General features: G+C 38.4%; 1 protein-coding gene across 3 annotated transcripts in view; it reads right to left on the reverse strand.

The window, feature by feature from the left end:
* The window catches only part of FOXN1 (forkhead box N1), a 42,050-nt gene that overhangs the window by 17,451 nt on the left and 3,119 nt on the right, over positions 1 to 21,480 (reverse strand). For all 3 annotated transcript variants that reach the window (XM_080562819.1, XM_080562820.1, XM_080562818.1), the window contains exons 2-3: positions 3,843 to 3,991; positions 1,479 to 1,982 (exon numbers count right to left, since the gene is read on the reverse strand). In XM_080562819.1, coding sequence (XP_080418945.1) covers positions 1,479 to 1,982; positions 3,843 to 3,965 — 627 coding nt within the window. In that variant the 5' untranslated portion in view covers positions 3,966 to 3,991. The remainder of the gene's footprint in view (positions 1 to 1,478; positions 1,983 to 3,842; positions 3,992 to 21,480) is intronic.

The following is a 21,480-nucleotide window of genomic DNA, read 5'->3' on the forward strand; positions in this document are numbered from 1 at the left end:
TTCTCCGTGGGCCTAGGGACTGACTTCAGTTTGCCTCCCAAACTTAACAACTGTGGCTAGGAATTCTCTTCTGAGAGATGGGCACATGGGCATTTTATTTCAAGGAACACATAGCACTAAAACTTCTGTTTCAAAGCAGGGCCATAATGATTATATTTTATGGTATAGTTTAGTGTAGGGGTGCCTACCGGGCTTAGGAGTTGGACTTGATGATCCTTATGGGTCCCTTCCAACTCGGGATATTCTATGATTCTATAATTTGATATCCTAGCATCAAGCAAATGCCACATCCAGAAGTGACAATTGTCCGTGCTATTTTGGTGACCATAAGATGTTTTTTTTTTTTTAATCCAGAAATATCAACTTGCCAGCAGCTTATAAGCTATTTAAGAGCTTTGAAGTTGCACGATAACTGAACTGCTGGAGACATTAAGAAGCAGCTAGCCTTTTCCTGAGTAGTCAGAGGTGCTTTGTATAGGGCCACCTGTGGTGCTAGCTTTACATTCTCTGCATCCTGCAGCTCAGGATTTTGGGAAGAAAATGGTGTGTATATATATATATTTCATAAACTGATTACAGGTTTTGCATTAGACTCATCTGATCTAGAGGATACATTATTCATCCAGGAAATACGAGATTTAGATCAACTTCCTCCTTAGCTCGAATAGTTTCATTCTGCAGGTACGTAATCTGAAAACATTCCCTGTCCCCTGGTAAACTGTTTTAATCCATTTAATTTTTTTTAAACCCCTCTTCCTTTCAGTAATCCTTGAATTCTTTGTGTCACAACCAGTTTAGAGCCATTGGTTAGGGCCCTCTCCTGGCAGATGTAGTCATTGGTTTTTATCTGCACTATATTGTAAAGATATGCTTTACACTTTGCATTGCAGCAAAGATAGCTTGTGGAGATACTAGAGTGTGATTTCCCTTTCTCTTCAGGGATCTCTGTGCTTCCCCAGACTGCCTCTATCCAGTATCTGAACTACCCCTTGTACCTTTACACTCTACATACCACAAACAGACCTTGTATTTAATTTTAAGTAGGATTGATGTCTTAGAGCTTCTCTTCTATTTATGCCAAGAAAAGCGCAGGTCAGCTAAGGTGCTGTAACAAATCTATGCATTCTTAGGTGCACGTGTCCTTGTGCTTGAAACATTGTTTTGTGGACTTTTGTTCCTTGAGAACGCTAATTGATTGACAGTGATATAAACCTGTTGTCAGGGAGGATTAGAATTTTTAACATTCATGTCTACTGGAAAATCCTTTCCCCTGTGCATCTTTCTGAAGACTTTTTCAGTAGGGAAAGTCGGTAAAATAGAGAGATTTGACAATTAAATGTACATGTCTATCCTGAACTCTAGCCTGTAACTTCAAAAGAGACCAAATGTCTGTGTAGTTACATTGAGATAAGAAAATAATTCCAAAAGCGTAATTTTGGCATTGAAAACAGGAGAAAAAACGTAGAAAAGATACTGACCATGACTTGTGAACTGTGATCTTGACCTGGGGTGCTGTACTGGAGACTGTTACACCATGGTTGTTCGGAGGAGATGTTAGGAATGTGAGTTGGAAATGACTCTGACTCGTCAGGGCCCGTAGATCCCGGTAGACCCTCAAAACAGTCAATGCTTCTAGCATTTTTGAAAGGTGGACCTTCTGGTGGGAGGGCTTGATGTGCTTCCTGGAAGACATCTTCACTGATCTGCCTCTTGTAAGGGTGAAAGGGGTTTCTGCTGCTCTTGAGAAACCTGTCATAATTTCCTACAGTACTTTCCTCGTAACTGTACCGCCTGAATTTCTCAGCGCTGAAGGAGACTTTAAATTTGTTCTTGCCACAGTGGATTCCTTGGCTTGTAGGGTATCTCCCATGAATTTGATCCTGGGCTGGAGAAGCAGGGCTGGGGCTGTGAGAAGACTCTGAACTTTTCCTTTCTGTCCTGCCGTCCGACTCATATGCTTGGCAGTTATAACTGGGATTATCCTGCAAGGAATTATTGGCATTTATTTAGGATTACGATGAACAAGTATTTTTCCAGTACATTAAAAATTATATTATTGACAATAAATACAGAGAAGCCCTGAAAGGTCTAAAAGGTTTTTTGGTCACCTGGTATCCAAAACTGTTCAAAGGTAAATTAATAAAAGAATTGAGAATCCTAATTTGTGCAACTATCTGGGAAAAACAGGATGTCTTAGGCAACTTTTGACTAGTTGATCTGACAGTTTCAGGGAAAAGATGATGTATGATCAAGTGATGAAAGATTAAATGACAGGAATATGATAAGTGCAAATCTTGTCCTATACAAGTTTAGTCAAATAGGCTTGATCTCATTCTCTGATGGTGTTACAAGCTGCCAGATATGCTGCTGGTTACATCACTTCCTTTCATTAACATAGCCACACTCATTCTCTGAGACATGCAGGCTCTAGGCAGACATTTTAACCTTCTTCCTGTCTCATCTCCTCCCTTCCCTTTTGCACTTTAGCAAAAAGAAAATAATAGCTACTGAAGGGCTCTTTAATCTAGAGGAGAAAGGCTTAACGAGGACTAGTGTCTGGATCCTGAAGCTGAGCACATTCAGCTCGGAAATTATGCATATTTTTCCTGACATCAAGGATGAGTAACAACTCGGATGCCTTTTGAGAACGCATGCTTAAGTCAAGAGCAGGTTATTTTGTTCGGGGGGGAAATGAAGGGGAAAATGTAATAATACCCTGTGATGAACCATAAGCCAGGTTGGGTTATCAGATAGTCCCCTTTTCCCCTTCCATCTCTAAGTCCAACTTGCTCTTAGAGTGTTTTGGGAGAACAGGTAAAGGAGTATATGCCTTCGTGGAAGAACCCGATTTGAAGAAGTCCCAAAGGGAAGTTAGCATAAAACCCATAAAACCTGCAGAGTGGAACATGGCAGAGCTTTTCCATTCATCCGCACGTGGGTCTGTGGGTCAGAGATATTAATTTAGGAACTTTGTTCTATCAGGGATTCCTGCAGAAAGCAAACCTGACCTTGTGACACTTTCTGGCGTCTCACATCAACACGCATTTGCTCAGTTTGTAACTTCGTAAATTCCTTGCTCATCTCTATAGTTCTAGTGCGTGTGTTTGTGATCTCTCATGTTAAATGAGAATTAAAAAAGCACCTATATTTAGTTATATAAAGCTATATGAAAAGCAGTGCTGTCAATTCTCCACCTGAAACTTTCATAATAGAAGCATAACTTCGGTTATTTTGCTGTCTGATGAAAAATAATAAACTGGGTGGTTTACATAAATTTGTCAGAGTAAGGCAGCAAAAGCACAACATTCTTAGTTGTACCTCTGTTATGAAAGGTAAACGTGGTGAATATAAAGGCAACAGGAGAGAGATCACTTGATTCCAAAAGAGTCAGAAGGAATTCTGTAGTGCAAGATATTTTCCACTGGCAGGGAATGGACAGAACGTCTTGATGTATTTTTTTAATTATTATTATTATTTTTACATTTTAAGTAGAAATAGGACGAAAGTTACTTTAAGTGTAGCATTTTCACTGGATTAATATCTAGCTAGACTGCTTGTTTTGTTTTTAAAATAATAGTATTTAAAAAAAATGTAATAGGAATTGAGTAAAACACTTTTTGTTATATCTGTTTACTTTTAGTTACTAGGGATCAAATGGGAAATGGACCATGGAGCTTAAAATCAACTCAGAACACTAAATAAGATTTCTACTCTTCAAAAATAAAACTTTCGGTGTTTACTTTGCTGCCAGTTAAGTATGCTGGGATTTAGTGTAGCAGCTACTAAATATTCCGAGAGTGTGTCTCTGAGGAAAGAGAACCGAACTGGGCCATCTTACTCACAGTTTGCTGAACTGGGGATATTGAATCCCCCTGTGTCTTCATGAAGTCTTCTTGTTGGTCCCTTTCCAGAGTGTCCGAAGCAGAAAATTTAATATTAGATTGATCTTGAAGTAGTGAAACCATTACCAAGTCCACTTCAGATAGAAATCCTGTTATAATGAAATCAAATTACAATAAATATTGTCTTAAACATAAAATGTAAAAGAAACCATCTTGTTACCGAACTAGACAGTAGTAGATATCCAGCTAGACAATAACGTAACCTGCAGAATTCCTAATACATTTAAATTTTTTCTCTAGTTCTCAGAGAAGTGTTGTTTAGGTGTAATTACGATGAAGATGTGATAGTCTTGTATGGATTATTATTATTTAAAAATATTATTTTTCATATTTTTATAAATAATTTTTAAAATATTATTTTTTAAATATATTTTTCTACCAGTTCATAAATTAATGAAAATTTATTGGTTTGGGGTTATGCAAATTTAGCAATATTGCTTTATTGGGATACTGTTAAATTAATGAACTCTCAATGCTTTCAGTGGGACTATGTGAAATAAAGGGGTTTGTTGTTATCGTTACCTAGACTGATGGGTACTATTGACTTTTATTTTTCCTTCTGTTTTTCTTTTTTTATTACTACCAATCTGTTCAGCACTTTCCTTCTGTTTTGCATGATTTAATGTATCTGAGATATGTAAATAACTTCAACATTCCATACCTATTTTTGTTAGTTATGTCTCGTCTCAAGTTCCCAATCTTTGGATATTTCAGACATATCTGATGGTACTCTTCAGACTAAGATTAATAAATTTATACATCTAGAGTTTTATTTTCCAATATTTTTTCCTAGTCTTTTTTTTTTTCCCCATAAATTTACAGTAAAAGTGCAAAGGAACAACATGCATCCTTTTTCCATATCTTGCACGTAATCACACACCAAGTGTGTACTTTTGTAAAGATGTCTTGTGTTTGTGGTTTAGATCTCAGGTGTATAAATTAGGGAAAAAAAGGCACTTCAGGAGTTAATTTACAAAGTCTTTGCCACATGTTTAAATGGCTGTTAGGTAAATAACTAAGGGGTTTATTAGGTTTGGTTAACAAAGATACATCACTTAAAAATGTGGAAAATCTATTTTGCCTTTATAGTTCAAAGAGAAATCTATATTTACGATGAGTAAGACTACACAGCCCAAGGGGAGAAAGCACAATGAGGCTTGGAAATCAACTATGAGACCTTGAGTATATCAGGAAAAAAATGATGTTAGTGAAAGTTCATCAACGTCTTGGGCACAGGCTCATCTCCCAGTAGCTTAACTGGAGGCTGACGAGATGTGCTTATAACTGATGCTCATCTTGAAAGGAGCAGGTGGGAAAACTGACAACTTGGGTATATTTATGTGTGTATATTTGTAAATGTTCCACGCTTCTGCTCTCTTGGAGCAGGTTTCCAACTTATCTGCAGGTTATATAAAGCTGTATCTGACCTCTCTTTTATATTGCAATTCTTCAATCCAACTGCCTAATTTGTGGTCTTAAGCATTAGAATTTCATTAAAAGCTTTTGTACAGTTACAGTTCTTGCCTAATGGCTTTTGCACGGCAAGAAACATTTGACAAATGGTCACAAAGAAAGAAAAAGGAGGAGCTTGGTTTCAAGAAAATCGGATTAATGAAAATAAGAAAATGGGAAAGTCAAAAAGCTTTGATTGCAGAGTATAATAATGTCTGGAGCTTTTCTGTTCCCATTACATTTACCACGAAGATCTGTGACAGAACCAGGCAAAAAGCATTAGCTAAAGGGCTAATTCAGGTCAGAAACAAAGTGAATATATCCTTGTTATTTGGATAGTTAATACAATATGGACCACGAAAACCAAATGATTATTGTCATTCCCTTCCAAAACTTTTGCCAGGTTCTGTTTATGAGTTTTATTTCGCTGTCTCAGGGAAGCTGATAGGAAAGGAGGGGTCTTATTGCCATGTAAATATTACAATAAATCTCCTCTGTATAGTGAAAGTGTTTTACTGAGTAATAAATGAAAAGCAGCCTTGTACTAAAACAGTGTCAAGCTGATAACCTGTGTTTAGTGGTGATTATTTAATGCTTTTGTCGAGAATCCATTTCAGAGGAATATTTAACATGAGAGGAAAAAAAAGTCTACAATTCCAGTGCTGTTTTCAGTTTTCGTAGTAAGACAGCACCAGTCTTAGTTCATTAATAACTGCCTTTCCAAGTTACCCTTACCATAGGAATGATAAACTGTAGCTATGTCTAGCTGCGAGGGAAAAAAATGTGTACTTCTTTCTCATTTCTTCTCAGAGTCCAAACTTCTCACTCTGAAAGCCATTTGTGACTTCACGTTCACTGATAGGTGTCACAGCAGGCTATGGGGATAGATAGGTTCAAACTGCCCAACTAATGTACTGCAGGAATTTTTGCCGCTGTCTTTCTTTAACTTTGGGGGTTTGTTTTTAAAATGTGCCTTAGCGAAACTGACTTTGTACGGCAGAAATAATATATATATAAAATCCAAAACGCTTTGCATTGTTGATATGGGTTTTAGAAAAGGGAATTCAGACCCCTTACTGACAAATCTCTGAGAGAGAAGAAATTATGGTCAGTGGAGGTTGTCGATAGCCAGGATTACAACAAATCGTTAGCAATAAAGTCATGCAACTGTTACTGGGCTACTGAGAACTTAAGAAACTTGTGGGTTGCCTAGATGTAGGGCTTGTAAAACAAAACAATGATGCTTTGATTTGGAAAAGGGAATTTGATTATCCCAGATGTAGCTGGAACCATTTATCCCCACACCTATGTCATTTTTACTTTTGTAAATGTTGCGTGACAATCCTGGGCTCCTATGATAAGATAACTATCTTCATAAACAGAAAATAGTGAGAAACTGTAACTTCAGCTGAGCGTTTGGATGAGCAAGGCAGCAGCAGCTGATCTATTAGCTCTGCATGGCTGGAGTCTGGTGGCACCGATCCATAGTTTAAACAATCCTTTTTTGTGTGTCTTTTCTGGCCATTGGAGGGTATTTTGCCGGCGATACACTTCACCAGAGCTCGGCACTGGGCCGTCTAAGCAATCAGAGCTGCTCTAAATGCTGTATGTTACTGTAAATGCCCTCTCCACCCCTTGGGGCTGAGATCAGTTTTCACGAGAGGAAGGTGAGTTTGGATGTTCCCCAATTCGTAATTCATACTGCGTGCACGCCTCGGGCAGCGTACTGATCCTCGCTTGACACTGGCTTGTGTGATCTTCTCGTCCTCTCTGCCCCCTCCCCAAAGCAGTAAATCATCGTTTTCCTCTCCAAATCACACTGGTGCTTTCCAGTGCAGGAAAGAAGCAGCTATTTGGGATTTTTTTTTTTTTCTGACTTTTATGAGGAAAGAAACCATCAAGTTTTACTATTCCACTTTTCAGATTTTACTTAAAAATCTGCCCCCGATAATACCAAGTTCCCAATATTGCAGAAGTGACAACAGTTGTGCATCTAAAAATTCCCAAGTATACAGGAATTTTTCTGTGTGTAATTATTTACATGGAAATTCTTCAGATGAAAAGGTTACTATTAATGAGAATCAGATTTTTTGTTTGTTGCTTGAAATGAATACAGGCCCTTCTTTCTAAGCCTATTCCTGATATATTGACGCTCAAGTTTGTGCTGGATCACAGTTGGTGATAGCTGTGACTCCTTTGCTGATCTGTAACATTCTTGTCATTAGGGCTTGCTCTGCTTTTAGAAAACATTTTCAGGAGCAGAATTTCAATCTACACAACACAGCACTGCACTGTGGTTTTGCCACATCAGTTTCTTACCGTCTTCTTGCTTCTGTTTCTAGTACATATCAGACCTTGATTATAGGACACTTGGATAGCTTTTGCAGTGCTTCAAGTATTGTATTTTCTCCTTTTCTGACTTTAGATCTGTTTGGAAATTGTTTTCATTTAACTGTGCTATTTTTGCTTTCTTATTCAAGGGCTCTACCCTTAATTCTCTCACGGTTAATTAGTGGTTACTGCCCACTCAGACTGCCTGCTGTCTCTTGAAATAACTTCTTCATGTTTATTTGGAGTATTTGGAAAATAATCTTGATTCATCGGAGCCGTAGCAGCCGTAATCTCAAATATGGGTGAAGAAAGTTTGCAACCATGGGACCCTTTCTGCATTATATTACATGGGGTGTATTTGCTGCCCTCAGGGAGGGAGTAAGGTTTGGCTGTAGCTGTATTACAGCTTGCCTGATGGTACCTCTCTCCACATGAATGAATTCCTATACAATAGTTATTCTGGGAGTGTTGAAAATAATGTGAATGCTGCACTATTGGATGAGTTTACAAGCAGGGAGTTATTTACAGAACTCCATAGGTTCTACTCAATTAGATCTGGTTGTGGAATAATGTCTTATGAGATTGGGTTTGATTTTCATTATGTGAACTGATGGCTGACTAGAATAATGATCAACTCAATTCCATAAATTTCAGCAGAGCAAGTTGTCTAGTGGGGTACTTCAGAGTTTAGGATTAACTCTAATGTCATTTATTATTTCCATTCGAGATTTGAGAGAAAGTAAATCAACTGATGACATACACGTGTAGTAGTAGTAACTTAGGATTGTTGGGGAACAGCTAGTATAGATATTACTGAAGGGGACTGAGCGCTAGAAACAAAGAAGATATAATGACAAATGGGGGAAGAAAGAAAAAAAACACATATGGGAAGCCTGGATGTAGCAATTCTCTTGGAAGTTTCAGGGATAGACAGTGTAGTGGTCTGCAGTGTCATCCACTAAAAACATTAAGGGCTGCCTGCGGACAATGCTGAGCATGAAATGATCGCCGTGTACAGGACAGAGACACAGGGCAATTGCCACCATGTTCAGATAAGCTCTCAGCTGAGAGCAGTTAGGAGCTCTAAAACATACTGATGCTTTCTGGTAGGTGGAGAGAAAAGTGGAGTGTTTGCAGCAGGTGTTTAATCTGCTATAGAAATGCACTTATAAAACTCTTAAATAAATAAATAAAAGGCATTTGTCCTAAATCTATTGCATAGAAAAAACAATTTAAGAGGCAGATCCACGATGTTCCTTTGCATGGCTAAACATAGTAAAATATTTAGCCAGTGTCACTGTGGTCCTTAGCCCAGGTTCCCATCTTTACATCAGAATTTTAGCTTTTCTTTTTAGTTTATATTTTATCCTCCATCTGTTACTTATGACACCCGCCGTGAGGAAAGAAGAGCTTGCTCATCCCTGCAAAGGACTCTGTGATTTACTAGATTTTCATTATATTTTTCCTCCTCACCATTGTCTCTTTTCCAGACAAAAGCTTACTTAGTCATTTCTCATTCTGCAGCCGTGCCAGACCTTTTATAATACCTGCAGCCCTTCCCTGAACAACTTGTAGTTCTGCTAACTCCTTGGTGAGATGGGGAGGCCCAAAGCTGTGTGTAGTATTCACACCAAGGTGTTTACACAACAGATTTTCTCCAGGTGCACAGCAACAGACAAAAATAAATTAAAAAAAAAAAAAAGTAGATCACAGGATTTCTTCTTAGCTGCATTACATATCCTATTCATTTGGGGTACATATTTTGTCTCTTATGCTAAACTGTTCGTTTGTGCAGAAATAGAAAGCGTGGCAGAAATTCATGTAGTATGACTGAGATAAGAATACTGTCAGAAATTCCACTTTTTTTCTAGACTGGCTAGACCCATCACTTGGGAAACCCTGGATGTAGAAAAAGTCCCTCACAGGCGTTGAACCAATTTAATTATCTCTTGCTGCATCCCTCCTGCTCTTGCTGCATCCCTCCTCGCCATAAAAAGGGAAGTTTTTTTAGGGATCGAAACCAATATTTCATAGTTAGCCATTGTTATTACCACTTTAATAACTTTTATCTAAAAACTTCTATACTTCATCAGGTATAACCATGCGGAAACAAAAATAAGTTTTCTTGTCTTTTTATGTCTTTAACAAAGCCGCTTTGGATCTCATTGATGCAGATTTAAAAACAGTTATTCCATGTGGGGCTTTATAAGCAAAATCAGGCTTCAGAGAAAGGAATGAGAAAACATGGTTTTACAGGTTGTTTTGTAAGAGTTTGCCACTTTAGTCAACAGAACCTGTGCATTTCCTGGAGCAGACATAAGCCAGTTAAGGGATTTTGCACGCTTATAAAGTTGCCTGTGTAACTTTGTTTGAAAAATACTTTTTATAAAGAGCCCATGAGATTTATTTTTTCTGCTTTTCTTAATAAATAAAAGGGAAGTAATCTGGTCAGCAGAAAGGGAACTTCTCATGGAACAGAAGCCAAATATGGGAAAGTTTTAGCAAAGAAGGTGAATGGCTTTGTCATTTGGACTTGTTTTTCCCCACACCGTTTTGCTCTTCATAGAAACACCGATGCATCTTTCCAGCTACACCAGTTAACCTAATGAAAAAACACGTTAGCTCTCCCTACCAGCTGTGCAACTCTGATGGTATTTTCAGAACCCTATCCTTTGCATACTCTGTCCTATTTTCTGGATGAATGATTGTGCTGTTTCCTGAATGAGCAGTATGAAATTTCATTGCTTTACACTAGACATCTAAGCATGAAGTCAGACTCGATTCCAAGAGCTGAAGTAGTTAATATGATACAGAAACTGTGATTCTTTCATGAATAACCGACTTGGTTGGCAGGTAGAACTAGCACAAGAGATAACGGCAAAGAGTGTTCATGGGCTGATCGTAGCAAGTATGTAACTGAATTCAGGGCGAAGTTTTACTCTGCAGCAGATCTGGGGAGTGGCAGCGTACAGATGCATGGGCAGCAGAGCCATCGGTTCAATGATTTATAAAAATCTGTAGGAAGAGGCAAAGGTAAAGCAGCTATAGACATAAAATTGAACCGCAGATAAGCAAATACTTTCTTTGGCTCAAAAGTTCATGAGCTGCAGTTTGCTGAAAGCTAGGAGAATATACTGGGGAATCATCACTCTCCTTTTCTGCAATTGTCCCTCGTAGTTTCTCCATCTCTGCTTCACTTTTACCTTTTCTGTAGCCCTGTTTCACATCACCTCGTTTCCCTTCAGTGTCCCTCTCTCCTATCATTTTGTAGTTTGTCTCCTCCTAGGTATTTATCCATCCTCTTTCCTTCCTGCTCCCTGCAATGAAAGTCCACGTCACTTTACTTTCTTCCATCACGTTATTAGTTCTTTTGATAAATTCTATATCCATTCCCCTTCTGCTATGGCTAGTCTAGTTTCTGGTTTCCAAAGTAGCCTACGGGCTATTCACACTATTTTCTATTAAAAATCTCATTTCTAGAGTTCACCATTAAATCTTATTTGAAACACAAATGTCAGTTGGCTTTAAAGACAAATGCTGGGAGATGAGATTGGTTAAAGTTTCAAAAAATTTGAGAACCACCGCGGGGCATAGTAAGTAACGTGGGTCAGGAACTGTCAGGTACTCCGTACACAACATATAACATGTTGTGGCCCTGTTGTTCCTTGCTTCTTATGTGCTAGTGTAATAATAATGATTAATAGTAAAATGTTCCCTTGAACTACCTATTGATAGCTTTAGGGCTGTATGGAATGCGATGTACCCTATTAATCCTGTCTGGAAATATTACACGGGGGAAACGTGGGGGACACACAGCACAGATCCTTCAGTAGTCTCACAACTTATTTTACGTTCCTTTTTTCTCGGTGAGTCATGCTCATCTCCCTGTGACTTGAGAGTTCATCTTGGGATCTCATGCCATCTTTCTGTCTTTATGAGAAGGTGTGTATGATGATCCACCCTAATGGTTTCTGTTGCTGGCTGTGGCAGCATGTTTTATGACGGGCGTGGTGCATTCCCATTTTCTCTGTTGTGCATGCACAGTATTCACCTTGCAGCCCCACCCGTGGCCACTCCCACCCTCCCACTGGGAATCGCCCACAGTAAGCTCTGTAATTACCTTTATTTGATCTGAGGAATGGATTTGGGAATCTTATTTGCACAGTCGTAAGCCGAGGATGTTAAAAAAAAAAAAAAAAAAAAGGGCACAACCAAAAAAAAAAAACAAAAAGAAAAAAAACCAGCTTTGAATGACTGATTCACTGAGCAGCGATGTGTTAAGTAGGGGAACAGCAGAGCCAGATAACCAAGCCCAGGGGCTGTTTAACTGAAGTGTTTTGGGGGTTTTTGCTTTGAAAATGCCTGTTTATGTATAGAAGGAGGGATTTCACCTGTTACCCTCTGGTTTGAGTTCTTGATGTCAGCAGGCAGAGCTGCTCTAAGTCTGTAAGTGACGGTTTTCATTGTAACAGTTTCTGTTAGTTTTACACTGAATTAAACTGAATCAGCGCAAACCGTGGTTTGTACTTGTTTCACGTGTTCAGCCTGGGTTATGCGGTCTAACATACGCTGGCCTCTAAAACTCTCAGAGGAGAACAGAAATTGCATGCAGCCAGAAGAAACGCGGCGCTAGTTCAAGCATTTAGTTTCTGGGGAAACCTTTGAAAAAAAAAACAACACACACACACACACACAAAAAAAAGGCTCAGGCTCCTGCTTTGTCTTCTTAAGATCAAAGGTCTTTCAGCATCCACCTAGCAACTAGTAACTAATTCAGCTAGCTCATAGAAGCACAGCTGATTTGGAGTGATGTATTCTGCTGACACCTATTCCTAGGCATGCATGAAAAATGCTGCGTATAAAGTAGTGAAGATGGAGGAAGAGGTAATGGAGAATAGGAATTATTTCTCCGGAGGGAACCCACCCTCCAGTCCTAGCAATAGCTTTCTGTCCATAGAACTTAAGCTTTGGCTTTATATATGCAGCAGTCAATACTGAGTAGCATGTTCAAGTATTTCAAACAGGTGTACTGGATCTTTTTCTGGAAAGGAATCATTATAAAGAGACATACCAGTACATTTATATTTCCATTTTTGCCGATAGAGCAAAACATTAGAAAGAATATAAAAGATCCTCTCGTTATGCTAATAATAACAACAACAACAAAAAAGTAGAAAAAAAGTGTCCTCCACAAACTGAACTAATAAATATGATTTAAAATTTTTAAACTGATCCCTTTGGTAGAAATGAGGAATATATATATTTTAAGTCTCTTACATAATCCTTCTAAAGGGTAGAAATAGTGGGCACACGAATAAATACCATTTGATATATATGGTAACAATCAGTATGACTTTTGTTAAAGGAAATCATGCCTGACAAACTTAGTTTTAAGACCTCAGCAAACTTGGTTTAGGGAACTTCAGCTGTGATAATACTCTTAGGTTACCAAAAAAAAGCTTTTGGCTAAATACTTCATCACAAGGTTTTAAGGGAACTAAATAGCCACTGATATCCCAGATATCTACCTGCAGAAGAGGTCTTTGCATGGATAAAGTAATTGGTTGAAAGATAGAAAATGAAAGTTGAGTGTTCAGCTTTCACAAGGAAGGAGGTGTGATCTTTGGAGGTCTGCTGAGACTGTTGTTTAATGTATTCACAGACAACCTGCAAAAAGAGATGGGCAGCACTAGGATAAATTTGCTGATGGTACAGTTATTCTGAATAGTTAAGGTGGAGATTAAGTGGGAGGAACAACAGAAAGACCTTATGAGATTCAATGATGGGACATTTAGCTTTATAGGAAAACCTAAAGAGAAGCACAAAAACATTGTTTGCCAAAAAGCGATCCTTTTTTAAGGAAAAAAAATGCATTTAGCTGACTATTAAAACTCAAGAAAAAGTAGTTACAGATAGCCCCTTGAAAACATCAGCTCAGTGCTAATAGGAGTCAAATGCTAACGATTGTTAGGGAAAAAGGAGACAGTTGTAGAGGACAGGTTGAGGAAAGGGCTGCAAAACTTTCACGTCAGGAATGTGCAAGCGGGCTTAGGCCTGGAAAAAATATGATTGGTGGTGGTGATGGTGAAAAAATGAGAGAGATGTATTAAATCATAGGTGCAAGCCCCTACCACAGGCCACTGTAGATATATGTTAGAAAGTAATAATAACAATAATTGCATGTATTCAAGGGATGGTTGACAAGGGACAAGCTCACAGAAAGGAGACTCTTTGTGGCTTATTAAATATATGGACACTAGCTCCAGTTGCAAACTTTGCTCTGTTTCCATGCTTTTCTCCAGGCATTGAGTCATGTTCATTGCTGGAAACAGACCTAGGTAGGCCTTTGCTTTCACCCAGGATAGATGTTTTTCAGTATCAAGTGCACAGCATTGCACGCTATTTTAAACTCATAGAACCATGCATGTCACACATTTCAATGCCATGAACTCTCTGCAGTGTAAAAGGTGATGTATTTCAGAGAAGCACAGCTACCTACCAGCAGACGCAAACAATCTAGTTTAATATCTTCCCCAAAGTTAGGGAAAAGGGGGAGAGAATTTAGGCTGGAGAAATAAAAAGGCAAACACCTGACTATCCCCACCCCTTCCTTCCCTGACCCCCAGCTTACGAAGTCATTCACACCCTGGCATCAAGTTGAAAACTGAGTTTTGTAATTTAAAGCATCCCCTTTGGAATACCAGAAGGAGCAAAAGACAGCCTGCCAGACAGAAATATAAATGAGGGGCAGTTCGGAGATTAAAGAACCTTATGGGGAAATATGGCCTGACATTGTTTTGCAAAATGAGTAACATACAAATATGCTAATCCTTCAAGAGGGAATAACTGCTGAGAACAACATGAAATGCAAGTGACTTGAAATTAGGAAGGCTAAAAGAGGGGAGGAGGGAGAAGGAAAAGCAAATCTAATATGGTGAACAAAACAAGAAATTGTGCGTGAAGGTGTTAAACTTCCTAGAAACGGTTATGACAATTGTTTGTAAGCTCTGGAAATATAGTTTCTTCTTTTAATGTGAGTACAAAAGAAGTTCATTTGAAAAAAAAAAAAGATCTGAAAACAAGGAAAGTTATAAAACAATATGCACAACTAAAATCACCGCTATTTGAAGTTATGGTAACAGCATAAGTGTCCCTAAAACTGTAAATATTGCCATATCTGACAGACTAAATTGCACCAAAGTTCATTCACCCACTTAACCTTCTCTCTGCCTCACTGTAAAGTAACCGGTGTTTGTTCTTGCACTTCACCCTCCCCACGTTCCAAGGACTCATTCCTCTGCTACACCCACCAGTTTTCCCAGTCCCTAATTTATTCCTAGAGTCTATTTCTCTTTCATAAGCACTTCTTCTTAACTGTTAAAAGCAAAAGTATCGAGAGCAGCTGTTTGATTTTAAGTTGATTTTCTTCATTTATGCTTTTTTTAACTCTTTTAGCGAAGTTCTTTAAGCTTTGTGTGTCCTCTAAAAGAAGAGCAAAACAGAGCTAAGTTTCTTTCCTCAGTTCTCTACGTTCTTGCTCGTTTAAAAACACACTGTTCAAGCCAGCATGATTTGAATGCTTGATATGAAATTTTGACAAAACAATGTAATTTGTTCACCTAGGATAAACTTTTCAACCGGGGGCTATCTGACTTGTGAAAGGTGATGTGCTTTTATACTAATTTACATATATATTTGGCCATGATCTGATTGTGCACAGCAAAAAACACTCTGAAAATACACAAACTTGTGGCATGCATACCCTTCTTCGGGGGCTTAGGTTTATCTCTTCAGGGTTTATATTTCAAAAGTATTCTGTCAATAGCTTATCTAAGAAATGGAGGCTATGACAGTAGTCTCTTACATGCTGAAATATTTCAGCTTTTTAAGGAATATCTAAAGCAATAGAGGATGTCCTTCAGGAACTATGTTTGTATTCAAAATGTCATGTTTACTTCCGACTATTTGTTACAAATTCCTAATTCTGTTTGTGTCTGTCCTTCAGGGTATGCAAGCATCCTTTATTGATAACTGATGCTATACATATATTTTTATTTCTCTTTGTCCCAAACTGTGGCTAACTGAAATCTCTTACAGCACAGCATTTTCTTTGATAAATAAATAAATAAAATTTAGATGAAACAAGACATGGAAACTAGAAAGCTTGATGTTCACAGCTTTTGTAGGAGAAATTCAGTTATGTCACACAATGGGTAGCCCATTCTTCCCTACATCTCGCTTATAGGAACACCCCAGTAACTTTAAAAAATAGAAATTTCCTTACCACTAGACATAGCGTAATAGCACGCTTGGAATAAAGGAAAGAAATTGTGCAGAAGGAGCAAACATCCAAAAACTTGGTGTGCAGAAACTGTGTTTAGCAGTAAAAAGTCACTGTTTCTTTGAGGAAGCATCATTTAAGCAAATGTGTTGAATTACGTATACTTGATGCTGTTATCAAGCTATGAATGGGGATGACAACTAGAAACAAGAAAAAGGCTAAAATTAAACAAATCATAAATGTCCTGCTTTTTCCCCCTGTATTTCTGTTGCATGTGACGCATATATCATCATAGCAGCTTAGGAAGCACAGAGGCTCTGAGGCACTTGTGCTCTGTAACAGATCTTCTCTGTCCTCTCCTTAGTGTGAAAAATTAATGCCACTATTGAAGTGGAATCCTATGTTTTTGGGAGCAGCTAGATATCAAGAGGTTGGAACTATGCTCGTTTCTTCTCTTAAAATATTATATTTCAATGGTACATAAAAGATAATGAGCTGATCTAAGGGGATAACCACATTAAAGGAGGATGTAAAGCTAAACATACTACAAAAAAACATTGCTTTCTTATACATAAAAAATAATGCAAATTAAACTTTTTATAGGTGTTTGTTTCCAACGCTTAAAGCACAGTTGATAAAGAATATTCATTAGGTATGGTTTCATACTATTGCTAACTCTTTTCTCAGAATGGTAACTTCAGGAGGAAAAAAGATTTGAGATACTAAATTATATTTATATTTTATATTAAAAAAGAACCACAAATCTGTATTGACATTGATAGCAGCAACTGCTCAAAATTTTCCTTCCTTTTAAATACCTCTGTGTGTTACACAGTTCTTTACTCATTGTGATGTTTTAACTTTTTAGATGAACTAAGCAGATTTAAAATAAATTGATAATATAGTATTTTGGGGGACTATAAACAGTCATACAAGTACAGAACATAGAGGAGGTACAGACTGAATGGAAGGAAAAAAGTCAGGAAGGGAAAATAGGGTCCTGAGCAGAGAACATGCTGCTCGGAGACTGCTTAGATATTTATTCCCGAAGTAATTAATGTCATACAATTAAATAACGTGTTTTATTTTAGACTTTTTTTTGTTTGCTTTCCCATATTTAAACCCTCTGAAGTAATATTTCTTCCAACTGAGCCCAGAGCTTTGTGTTACGATAGCTATCGGTTATGAATGGTGGATCAAGTTTTAGAGTCAAGGAAAAGATTTGCGTTTGAGGTTAGTTTTATCTGAGGCTGTGTGAGACGAAGTCTGCACGAGCAGCTTTTGTCAACCGTAGTCATTTGTTGCTGGTGAAGGGGCCAGTCAGCACTGAAAGCAACCTCGTGCCTGGCTTTCTTTGTCACCTTGCCCCGTGGTGGCCGCAGCTTCCCACGGCAGATCCATGCTATGGTCAAAGACCATTTTTCTCCTATGAGGTGTTTCGTTTTCACAGCTGTTGTTTCCGATCTGTAGCAAGATCTGATTAGCAGAGATATTATCGGAAAGCTTCATGGAGGCGCAGGGAAGCTGAGGTTGGAAAAGACCTCAGTTCATCGAGTCCCACTCCCCCTGCTCCAAGCAGGGTCAGCTGGGATGAAGTGGAGAGAAGAATATCAGCAGGAAAACAGATTAAAAAAATAAAAAGCACATGCCTAATTTCTTCCGACAGTGAAATCTAGGGCCTGTGTCTGTTACAAAAAACATTTGCTTGAACCTTAAATGTCACTAATGAATGCGTCATCGACTCTGACTTGCTAAACTAGGGCAAAAGAATTCCTCATATGGGTTTACTTTATTTGCTTTTCTGTAAATCATTCCTTTCTTTCTCTCCTCTCAAGTTAAATATTGCCACTTATCACTTCTCTTACTGTAATTTTTATATATCTTACATCTTGTGAGAAACTCAGTCCTGCTGAAATAGTGATTATACAGGAATCACAAATATATATATATATTTTCATCAAGAATGTCTGGTTTTGCATTTGCAGTCATGAAATAAAGGTAAAACTTTGATTTTTGTAGTATCTAAAGTAGAAGCAAGTACGATAGATCCATCGTACACTTCTTAAGAATTACAGGATGGTAAGACTTGATTATCCACAACGTTAAATTCAAGGAGTTCACTGCTGGTACATCCAACCTTCAGATTCATCATGAGTTTATTTCCAATTTGCATATTTTCATTCTCTCTTAAATGTTTCTTTGCTATTCTTTCTTAAATCTTTTAGCTTGATAGCGTCTTTGTATGTGGGAAAATCTTCTATTCACCTGTACTTAAACTTTTTCTATTTTTGTTGATTTTTTTTTAGATGACTTTTTCTGTGGAGACTTAAAACGATAAGGAGCACCATTACTTTATGCCAAATATTGCAGTCCCCTTTGCAGTCCTTTTGAGTCACTCTACATATGCATAGGTAAACTTGGCTTGTTTTCCCTGTCGAAAACAGTTCCCTGTTGTATTTTTACAGGGTCAGGGAGGAAAAGAGAACAGTTGTGACTGAATTAAGCTGTCCCCTATTTGTTTTTTGGCTCTTGTCTGCTGAAAACTACTGCTAGGCAATGCTCGTCAAACTAGGCCGCAGAGTGCTCTCGCTGCGTGAGGCTGGACAGAAAACCAGGAAGCCATTACCAGGTTTCTAGTGAGTCTTAAACACTGAATGAAATTTTTGTGATGCAAAGAATTTTTCCACATGATTACAGACTGAACTGGTATCTACCTCTGGACAGTAAATTCCCATAGTCTTAAATAAGTAGCATTATCGCACAGAAGACTATGCGCAGGCTACCCTGAACAGAGTACTTTGCATTAATGGCTAATCTTGAAAATATTAGTCCTAATATGTAACTTTTCCATGCTTTAAAAGGTTCTTATAAAAGTGTTTGACAATGGTATTCCTTGCGTCTTAAGAAAGCAAAATTCAGATATCACAAAGTTGACCCCGAAACCCATACGGGAGCTCAGGTGTTCTCCAGACACTCTGCATTTCAAAGAAAAAAACAAACAGCCCCAAACCATTCCTGAGTGGAAAAGTAGGGCACACATTAATTAGTGACCTTAAAGCACAATGGAAAACTAACGGGGCAATGCCAAGTCAGAGTATGAGAAATTTGGGAATATTAATGGTGTTTGCCTCTGATCTCATGCACTGAGGAATACATCTGTTCTCACCTCCCAGGGGACAAGGCTGAGGCTTTTTGACGTCTTCAAGTTCAGTGGACCTAATTAATTTCATTCTTGTGAATTTAGAGAATCGGCTGAAGTAATGACAGAGCTGCAAGTCTTTGAGAATTCACTGAGTATGAGTGCCATGTCAGAAGAGCGAAAGGAGGTACATACAGCACCTGTCTTGAAACTAGAAAGTATGAGAGGATTATAGCTAGCCGATTTAACTTCAATTCCCAGAGAAAGTATAAAATTAAGTAAAAAACAACAACAACAAAACTAAGGAAATAAAGACAAAAGTAAAAGCCATAAGAGCAATTGTCATACGAGTGTAGTTTGCCTGTATACTAGCCTTGCAGGAAGAAGCAGTGATGTACACATAATACAGCCTGACATTACTGAGGCTTTTACACCGTCTTCCATGATATTTTCATAAGTGAACCAAGAAACGTTATTTTAGAGAAAACTCTAGTAGTGAGGAGGTAACGCTGTGTGGAAAAGAGCATTAAGAGTAGTTACTAACTGGTGTCAGAATGGAAGTGTGTTATGAGTGGATTTGTAAAGGAGTCGGACGCTACTTGGTGTTTTCACTAATGACTTCTGTGATCGACTAGAGAGGAACACTGATCCAGCCTGGAGACAGCATGAAGAGAGAAGGCTTTGCATGTGTATTTACGGGAGAGGAAGGAGACATGAAAAATGATCTGAAGCAAGTAAAATGCAGTTCAATAATAACTAGGTTCAACATCTAGGCAGGAAAAATAAACCTCACAGAAAGCGAATGAGAACAAGTGATTAGGTAGCAGTTCTGCATAGAAAGATCTTGAGGTTTTAATGGGTCACAAGCTGAACCTAAATCAGCCATAACATGCTTTAACGTAGAAGGCTATAAAAGGCAGACATGCTTACAGGTATGAGGTGCTTACAGAAGTGCATGCTGTGAGATTTAGGATGCTAGCTCCTCTTGGTGTTGGTAAAGCATCAGCTGAAGGTTGGTGTCCAATTTTGGTTACCCCATTTTAAAAGAATGGACTCCAATCTGGAGTCCGTAGGAAAGAGTAAAAATGGTCAGAACCTAGAAAATGTGTCCTATGAGGAAAGATGCACAGAATTAAACTTGCTTAGTCTGGGAGGGAATTCATACTGAAGGACATTACAGCTCTTTTCCCCCTCTGGTTTGCTATTATTCTTTTCTGCACTTGGGAGGACAGTGCCTAGCTGTTTAATTATTCCAGCTGGGAAAATAGTAAATTATTTCCTTCTATGAATTACTTACATTCCTGGGAGAACAGGTTCCTGTCTAATATTTCTGGCATCCTACCATTTGCCCACAGAGGGGAATGTTGCAGGGACCTGTCCTGGCAGGTCTGTTGAACCAGCAGTTAGGAGTTTGCAGGGCAGGGATACCTACCCATTCCAGGAGTAAAGTACGGGCTAGGTGTGGAAGTTGTAAGCTGACACTAGATGAGCTCCTTTGAGAGGCTCTAACAAACTGGTGAGGCAGCAGTACAGAGGGAAACAAATTGGGTTAAAATGACAGCATGTTTAGCTTCATTACATGACTGATGGAACCTCACCCTATATGCTTCATTCATTTCTGAGCACTTCACCAACAGAAAGATAATAATGCTCTGGATTGCAGTAGCCCTGTCTCATCCAAACATCTTAAAATGATTTTACATATATTAACTAAGCCTCAAAAGACACTGTTGAGATTTGTAAAGGCTCTACAGGGATCACTTTACTAACCGCATGTTTAGCAGCTCCCTTCAATACTTACACAACATTTAACAGGGCACAAAGAATGCAGGTTTTATTTGAAAATGTTGGGAAATTTAGGTAAACTACGTATAACAATCTTAGGCACTATTACCTCGTTGGTATAATGCAGAAGATAAGGTTGTTCTGTGGACAACCTGAAGGTCTTGCATTGCAAATAAAACAAATAGTAATATATTCTATACTATTTGCTTAGAGTATGTGGTTCTTGTAAGCGTTGATTTGAAGGAAGAATAGTGTCAACTAGGCAAAGAATAATGACATATAGGTCCTTGGGAAGAGGCTGCTTGCAAGACAACATGGCATGCTGCGTTGTAGCGAGGGGTCTGAGCTTTCTGGGCATTGTGAAGAAAACACTGCTAGTGTCTCATGTATGACCAGGGGACTGAGATGCACAAGAGGGGTGCAAAAATGGGCTCTGTTTTACAGGATGTAGCTGAATAATAGAAAAAAACTAAATAATCTTCGGGCTTTAGTCTGTGGGGTGAGGAGCCAGTTAGTGATGCAGAAGAGCAGCAGGCTATGACTATGAGGGCATGACTTGAATTTATATTTAAAACATGGCAAAATGTTTC

Source organism: Anser brachyrhynchus (assembly GCF_964034855.1).
Source record: "Anser brachyrhynchus genome assembly, chromosome: 20".
NCBI lineage: Eukaryota > Metazoa > Chordata > Aves > Anseriformes > Anatidae > Anser > Anser brachyrhynchus.